General features: G+C 49.6%; 1 protein-coding gene across 2 annotated transcripts in view; it reads left to right on the forward strand.

The window, feature by feature from the left end:
- The window catches only part of capzb (capping actin protein of muscle Z-line subunit beta), a 38,856-nt gene that overhangs the window by 15,498 nt on the left and 13,358 nt on the right, over positions 1 to 10,000 (forward strand). For both annotated transcript variants that reach the window (XM_079807455.1, XM_079807454.1), the window contains exon 2: positions 6,453 to 6,542. In XM_079807455.1, the coding sequence (XP_079663581.1) occupies positions 6,453 to 6,542 (90 nt within the window). The remainder of the gene's footprint in view (positions 1 to 6,452; positions 6,543 to 10,000) is intronic.

The following is a 10,000-nucleotide window of genomic DNA, read 5'->3' on the forward strand; positions in this document are numbered from 1 at the left end:
TAGATCAGCTACACACACACTCACTCACTCACTCCAGTGTAGATCAGCTGCACACACACACACACACACACACACACACACACACACACACACACTCACTCACTCACTCCAGTGTAGATCAGCTACACACACACACACACACACACACACACACACACACACACACACACACACACTCACTCACTCACTCACTCCAGTGTAGATCAGCTGCACACACACACACACACACACACACTCACTCACTCACTCACTCACTCACTCACTCACTCACTCACTCACTCACTCACTCACTCCAGTGTAGATCAGCTACACACACACTCACTCACTCACTCCAGTGTAGATCAGCTACACACACACACACACACACACACACACACACTCACTCACTCACTCCAGTGTAGATCAGCTGCACACACACACACACACACACACACACACACACACACACACACACACACACACACACACACTCACTCACTCCAGTGTAGATCAGCTACACACACACACACACACTCACTCACTCACTCACTCACTCCAGTGTAGATCAGCTACACACACACTCACTCACTCACTCCAGTGTAGATCAGCTGCACACACACACACACACACACACACACTCACTCACTCACTCACTCACTCCAGTGTAGATCAGCTACACACACACTCACTCACTCACTCACTCCAGTGTATATCAGCTACACACACACTCACTCACTCACTCCAGTGTAGATCAGCTACACACACTCACTCACTCACTCACTCACTCCAGTGTAGATCAGCTACACACACACTCACTCACTCACTCCAGTGTAGATCAGCTACACACACTCACTCACTCACTCACTCACTCACTCACTCACTCACTCACTCACTCACTCACTCACTCACTCCAGTGTATATCAGCTACACACACACACACTCACTCACTCCAGTGTAGATCAGCTGCACACACACACACACACACACACACACACACTCACTCACTCACTCACTCACTCCAGTGTAGATCAGCTGCACACACACACACACACACACACACACACACACACACACACACACACACTCACTCACTCACTCCAGTGTAGATCAGCTGCACACACACACACACACACACACACACACTCACTCACTCACTCCAGTGTAGATCAGCTGCACACACACACACACACACACACACACTCACTCACTCACTCACTCACTCCAGTGTAGATCAGCTACACACACACTCACTCACTCACTCACTCCAGTGTATATCAGCTACACACACACACACTCACTCACTCCAGTGTAGATCAGCTACACACACACTCACTCACTCACTCCAGTGTAGATCAGCTACACACACTCACTCACTCACTCACTCACTCACTCACTCACTCACTCACTCACTCCAGTGTATATCAGCTACACACACACACACTCACTCACTCCAGTGTAGATCAGCTGCACACACACACACACACACACACACACACTCACTCACTCACTCACTCACTCCAGTGTAGATCAGCTGCACACACACACACACACACACACACACACACACACACACACACACACACACACTCACTCACTCACTCCAGTGTAGATCAGCTGCACACACACACACACACACACACACACACACACACACACACACACACTCACTCACTCACTCCAGTGTATATCAGCTACACACACACTCACTCACTCACTCCAGTGTAGATCAGCTGCACACACACACACACACACACACACACTCACTCACTCACTCCAGTGTATATCAGCTACACACACACACACTCACTCACTCCAGTGTAGATCAGCTACACACACACTCACTCACTCACTCCAGTGTAGATCAGCTGCACACACACACACACACACACACACACACACACTCACTCACTCACTCCAGTGTAGATCAGCTACACACACACACACACACACACACACACACACACACACACACACACACACACACACACACACACACACACACACACACACACACACACACACACACACACACACTCACTCACTCACTCCAGTGTAGATCAGCTGCACACACACACACACACACACTCACTCACTCACTCACTCACTCACTCACTCACTCACTCACTCACTCACTCACTCACTCACTCACTCCAGTGTAGATCAGCTACACACACACACACACACACACACACACACACACACACACACACACACACACACACACACACACACACACTCACTCACTCACTCCAGTGTAGATCAGCTGCACACTCACTCACACACACACTCACTCACTCACTCACTCACTCACTCACTCACTCACTCACTCACTCACTCACTCACTCCAGTGTAGATCAGCTACACACACACTCACTCACTCACTCCAGTGTAGATCAGCTACACACACACACACACACACACACACACACTCACTCACTCACTCCAGTGTAGATCAGCTGCACACACACACACACACACACACACACACACACACACACACACACTCACTCACTCCAGTGTAGATCAGCTACACACTCACTCACTCCAGTGTAGATCAGCTACACACACACACACACACACACACACTCACTCACTCACTCACTCCAGTGTAGATCAGCTACACACACACTCACTCACTCACTCACTCCAGTGTATATCAGCTACACACACACACACTCACTCACTCCAGTGTAGATCAGCTACACACACACTCACTCACTCACTCCAGTGTAGATCAGCTACACACACTCACTCACTCACTCACTCACTCACTCACTCACTCACTCACTCCAGTGTATATCAGCTACACACACACACACTCACTCACTCCAGTGTAGATCAGCTACACACACACACACACACACACACACACACACTCACTCACTCACTCCAGTGTAGATCAGCTGCACACACACACACACACACACACACACACACACACTCACTCACTCACTCCAGTGTAGATCAGCTGCACACACACACACACACACACACACTCACTCACTCACTCCAGTGTAGATCAGCTGCACACACACACACACACACACACACACACTCACTCACTCACTCCAGTGTAGATCAGCTGCACACACACACACACACACACACACACACTCACTCACTCACTCCAGTGTAGATCAGCTGCACACACACACACACACACACTCACTCACTCACTCCAGTGTAGATCAGCTGCACACACACACACACACACACACACTCACTCACTCCAGTGTAGATCAGCTGCACACACACACACACACACACACACACACACTCACTCACTCCAGTGTAGATCAGCTGCACACACACACACACACACACACACACACACACACACTCACTCACTCACTCCAGTGTAGATCAGCTGCACACACGCACACACACACACACACACACACACACACACACACACACACACACACTCACTCACTCACTCCAGTGTAGATCAGCTGCACACACACACACACACTCACTCACTCACTCACTCACTCACTCCAGTGTAGATCAGCTACACACACACTCACTCACTCACTCACTCCAGTGTAGATCAGCTACACACACACACACACTCACTCACTCACTCCAGTGTAGATCAGCTGCACACACACACACACACTCACTCACTCACTCACTCACTCCAGTGTAGATCAGCTACACACACACTCACTCACTCACTCACTCACTCCAGTGTAGATCAGCTGCACACACACACACACACACACACACACTCACTCACTCACTCACTCCAGTGTAGATCAGCTACACACACACTCACTCACTCACTCACTCACTCCAGTGTATATCAGCTACACACACACACACTCACTCACTCCAGTGTAGATCAGCTGCACACACACACACACACACACACACACACACACACTCACTCACTCACTCACTCACTCACTCACTCACTCACTCACTCCAGTGTAGATCAGCTACACACACACTCACTCACTCACTCCAGTGTAGATCAGCTGCACACACACACACACACACACACACACTCACTCACTCACTCCAGTGTAGATCAGCTACACACACACACACACACACACACACACACACACACACACACACACACACACACACACACTCACTCACTCACTCACTCACTCCAGTGTAGATCAGCTGCACACACACACACACACACACACACACACACTCACTCACTCACTCACTCACTCACTCACTCACTCACTCACTCACTCCAGTGTAGATCAGCTACACACACACTCACTCACTCACTCCAGTGTAGATCAGCTACACACACACACACACACACACACACACACTCACTCACTCACTCCAGTGTAGATCAGCTGCACACACACACACACACACACACACACACACACACACACACACACACACACACACACACACACACACACTCACTCACTCCAGTGTAGATCAGCTACACACACACACACACACACTCACTCACTCACTCACTCACTCACTCCAGTGTAGATCAGCTACACACACACTCACTCACTCACTCACTCCAGTGTATATCAGCTACACACACACACACTCACTCACTCCAGTGTAGATCAGCTACACACACACTCACTCACTCACTCCAGTGTAGATCAGCTACACACACACTCACTCACTCACTCACTCACTCACTCACTCACTCACTCACTCACTCCAGTGTATATCAGCTACACACACACACACACACTCACTCACTCCAGTGTAGATCAGCTGCACACACACACACACACACACACACACTCACTCACTCACTCACTCACTCACTCACTCCAGTGTAGATCAGCTACACACACACTCACTCACTCACTCCAGTGTAGATCAGCTGCACACACACACACACACACACACACACACACTCACTCACTCACTCCAGTGTAGATCAGCTACACACACACACACACACACACACACACACACACACACACACACACACACACACACACACACACACACACACACACACTCACTCACTCACTCACTCCAGTGTAGATCAGCTGCACACACACACACACACACACACACTCACTCACTCACTCACTCACTCACTCACTCACTCACTCACTCACTCCGGTGTAGATCAGCTACACACACACTCACTCACTCACTCCAGTGTAGATCAGCTACACACACACACACACACACACACACACACACACTCACTCACTCACTCCAGTGTAGATCAGCTGCACACACACACACACACACACACACACACACACACACACACACACACTCACTCACTCCAGTGTAGATCAGCTACACACTCACTCACTCCAGTGTAGATCAGCTACACACACACACACACACACACTCACTCACTCACTCACTCACTCCAGTGTAGATCAGCTACACACACACTCACTCACTCACTCCAGTGTAGATCAGCTGCACACACACACACACACACACACACTCACTCACTCACTCACTCACTCCAGTGTAGATCAGCTACACACACACTCACTCACTCACTCACTCCAGTGTATATCAGCTACACACACACACACTCACTCACTCCAGTGTAGATCAGCTACACACACACTCACTCACTCACTCCAGTGTAGATCAGCTACACACACTCACTCACTCACTCACTCACTCACTCACTCACTCACTCACTCCAGTGTATATCAGCTACACACACACACACTCACTCACTCCAGTGTAGATCAGCTACACACACACACACACACACACACACACACACACACACACACACACACACACTCACTCACTCCAGTGTAGATCAGCTACACACACACACACTCACTCACTCCAGTGTAGATCAGCTACACACACACACACACACACACACACTCACTCACTCCAGTGTAGATCAGCTGCACACACACACACACACACACTCACTCACTCCAGTGTAGATCAGCTACACACACACACACACACACACACACACACACACACACACACACACACACACACACACACACACTCACTCACTCACTCCAGTGTAGATCAGCTGCACACACACACACACACACACACTCACTCACTCCAGTGTAGATCAGCTACACACACACACACACACACACACACACACACACACACACACACACACACACACACACACACACACACACACACACACACACTCTCTCTCTCAGCTGTTCTCTATGTGAATATAGTCGTGTGATTTATTCCTGTGATTATCCTCATTCCTCAGTCTTCAGTGTCACATGACCCTTCACTGGTCATCCTCATATGAGGAGTTATGATTATTATCAGTGTTGGACACAGATCATATTGTGTTACAGGATTCTTTGAAGAAGAGAAAGTGTTTAATGTGTCCCTGATGAATAAGTGTTGATTCTTTCAGAAGATCTCCCTGACCCAAACGCTTGAAGTGTGTGTGTGTGTTCTGCTGTTGTGTGTGTGAAGACGCTGAGATGAGTTTGTGAATGTGCTGACGGTGTGTGTTCTGATGTCTGTGTGTGTGTGTGTTTCAGAACGAGCAGCAGTTGGACTGTGCGCTGGACCTGATGAGGCGTTTGCCTCCGCAGCAGATCGAGAAGAACCTCAGCGACCTCATCGACCTGGTGAGTGTGTGTGTGTGTGTGTGTGTGTGTGTGAGAGAGTGACACGTGACTGTGAGTGTGTGTGTGTGTGTGTGTGTGTGTGTGTGTGAGACACGTGAGAGTGTGTGTGTGTGTGTGTGTGACACGTGAAAGTGTGTGTGTGTGTGTGTGTGTGTGTGACACGTGAGTGTGTGTGTGTGACACGTGAGTGTGTGTGTGTGACACGTGAGAGTGTGTGTGTGACACGAGAGAGAGTGTGTGTGTGTGTGTGTGTGTGTGTGTGTGTGTGTGTGTGTGACACGTGAGAGAGCCAGAGTGACACGTGAGAGCGAGAGTGACACGTGAGATTGAGTGTGAGATGAGAGTGGGTGTGACACGTGCGGGCGGGTGTGACACATGAGTGTGTGAGACGTGAGAGTGACACATGAGTGTGTGCGATGTGAGTGAGACCTGAGAGTGACACATGAGTGTGAGACGTGAGAGTGACACATGAGTGTGAGACGTGAGAGTGACACATGAGTGTGAGACGTGAGAGTGACACATGAGTGTGTGAGACGTGAGTGAGACACATGAGTGTGAGACGTGAGAGTGACACATGTGAGTGTGAGACGTGAGTGTGAGACGTGAGAGTGACACATGAGTGTGAGACGTGAGAGTGACACATGAGTGTGTGAGACGTGAGTGAGACGTGAGAGTGACACATGAGTGTGTGAGACATGAGAGTGACACATGAGTGTGTGAGACGTGAGAGTGACACATGAGTGTGTGAGACGTGAGAGTGACACATGAGTGTGTGTGAGACATGACACTTGAGAGTGACACGTGAGTGTGAGACGTGACACGTGAGTGTGTGTGTGTGTGTGTGTGTGTGTGTGTGAGTGAGACGTGACACATGAGTGTGTGAGACGTGAGAGTGACACATGAGTGTGTGAGACGTGAGAGTGACACATGAGTGTGTGAGACGTGAGAGTGACACATGAGTGTGTGAGACGTGAGAGTGACACATGAGTGTGTGTGAGACGTGACACTTGAGAGTGACACGTGAGTGTGAGACGTGACACGTGAGTGTGTGTGTGTGTGTGTGTGTGTGTGTGAGTGAGACGTGACACATGAGTGTGTGAGACGTGAGAGTGACACGTGAGTGTGTGAGACGTGAGAGTGACACGTGAGTGTGTGAGACGTGAGTGTGTGAGACGTGAGAGTGACACATGAGTGTTCGTGTGTGAGACGTGAGTGAGACGTGAGAGTGACACATGAGTGAGTGAGACGTGAGTGAGACGTGAGAGTGACACATGAGTGAGTGACACATGAGTGAGTGACACATGAGTGTGTGAGACGTGAGAGTGACACATGTGTGAGACATGGGAGTGACACATGAGTGTTAGTGTGTGAGACGTGAGTGTGACGTGAGAGTGACACATGAGTGTGTGAGACGTGAGTGAGACGTGAGAGTGACACATGAGTGAGTGACACATGAGTGTGTGAGACTTGAGTGAGACGTGAGAGTGACACATGAGTGAGTGACACATGAGTGTGTGAGACGTGAGAGTGACACATGAGTGAGTGACACATGAGTGAGTGAGACGTGAGAGTGACACATGAGTGAGTGACACATGAGTGTGTGAGACGTGAGAGTGACACATGAGTGAGTGACACATGAGTGTGTGAGACGTGAGAGTGACACATGAGTGAGTGACACATGAGTGAGTGAGACGTGAGACGTGAGTGAGACGTGAGTGAGACGTGAGTGAGACGTGAGTGAGACGTGAGTGAGACGTGAGTGAGACGTGAGTGAGACGTGAGTGAGACGTGAGTGAGACGTGAGAGTGACACATGAGTGAGTGACACATGAGTGTGTGAGATGTGAGTGAGACGTGAGAGTGACACATGAGTGAGTGACACATGAGACGTGAGAGTGACACATGAGTGAGTGACACATGAGTGTGTGAGACGTGAGTGAGACGTGAGAGTGACACATGAGTGAGTGACACATGAGTGAGTGACACATGAGTGTGTGAGACGTGAGAGTGACACATGTGTGAGACATGGGAGTGACACATGAGTGTTAGTGTGTGAGACGTGAGTGTGACGTGAGAGTGACACATGAGTGTGTGAGACGTGAGTGAGACGTGAGAGTGACACATGAGTGAGTGACACATGAGTGTGTGAGACTTGAGTGAGACGTGAGAGTGACACATGAGTGAGTGACACATGAGTGTGTGAGACGTGAGAGTGACACATGAGTGAGTGACACATGAGTGAGTGAGACGTGAGAGTGACACATGAGTGAGTGACACATGAGTGTGTGAGACGTGAGAGTGACACATGAGTGAGTGACACATGAGTGTGTGAGACGTGAGAGTGACACATGAGTGAGTGACACATGAGTGAGTGAGACGTGAGACGTGAGTGAGACGTGAGTGAGACGTGAGTGAGACGTGAGTGAGACGTGAGAGTGACACATGAGTGAGTGACACATGAGTGTGTGAGATGTGAGTGAGACGTGAGAGTGACACATGAGTGAGTGACACATGAGACGTGAGAGTGACACATGAGTGAGTGACACATGAGTGTGTGAGACGTGAGTGAGACGTGAGAGTGACACATGAGTGAGTGACACATGAGTGAGACGTGAGAGTGACACATGAGTGAGTGACACATGAGACGTGAGAGTGACACATGAGTGAGTGACACATGAGTGTGTGAGACGTGAGTGAGACGTGAGAGTGACACATGAGTGTGTGAGACGTGAGTGAGACGTGAGAGTGACACATGAGTGAGTGACACATGAGTGTGTGAGACTTGAGTGAGACGTGAGAGTGACACATGAGTGAGTGACACATGAGTGTGTGAGACGTGAGAGTGACACATGAGTGAGTGACACATGAGTGTGTGAGACGTGTGAGAGACGTGAGAGTGACACATGAGTGAGTGACACATGAGTGAGTGAGACGTGAGACGTGAGTGAGACGTGAGTGAGACGTGAGTGAGACGTGAGTGAGACGTGAGAGTGACACATGAGTGAGTGACACATGAGTGTGTGAGACGTGAGTGAGACGTGAGAGTGACACATGAGTGAGTGACACATGAGTGTGTGAGACGTGAGAGTGACACATGAGTGAGTGACACATGAGTGAGTGAGACGTGAGACGTGAGTGAGACGTGAGTGAGACGTGAGTGAGACGTGAGTGAGACGTGAGAGTGACACATGAGTGAGTGACACATGAGTGTGTGAGACGTGAGTGAGACGTGAGAGTGACACATGAGTGAGTGACACATGAGACGTGAGAGTGACACATGAGTGAGTGACACATGAGACGTGAGAGTGACACATGAGTGAGTGACACATGAGTGTGTGAGACATGAGAGTGACACATGAGTTTGTGAGACGTGAGAGTGACACATGAGTGTGTGAGACGTGAGAGTGACACATGAGTGTGTGTGAGACATGACACTTGAGAGTGACACGTGAGTGTGAG

This window comes from Gobio gobio (assembly GCF_949357685.1).
Source record: "Gobio gobio genome assembly, chromosome: 24".
NCBI lineage: Eukaryota > Metazoa > Chordata > Actinopteri > Cypriniformes > Gobionidae > Gobio > Gobio gobio.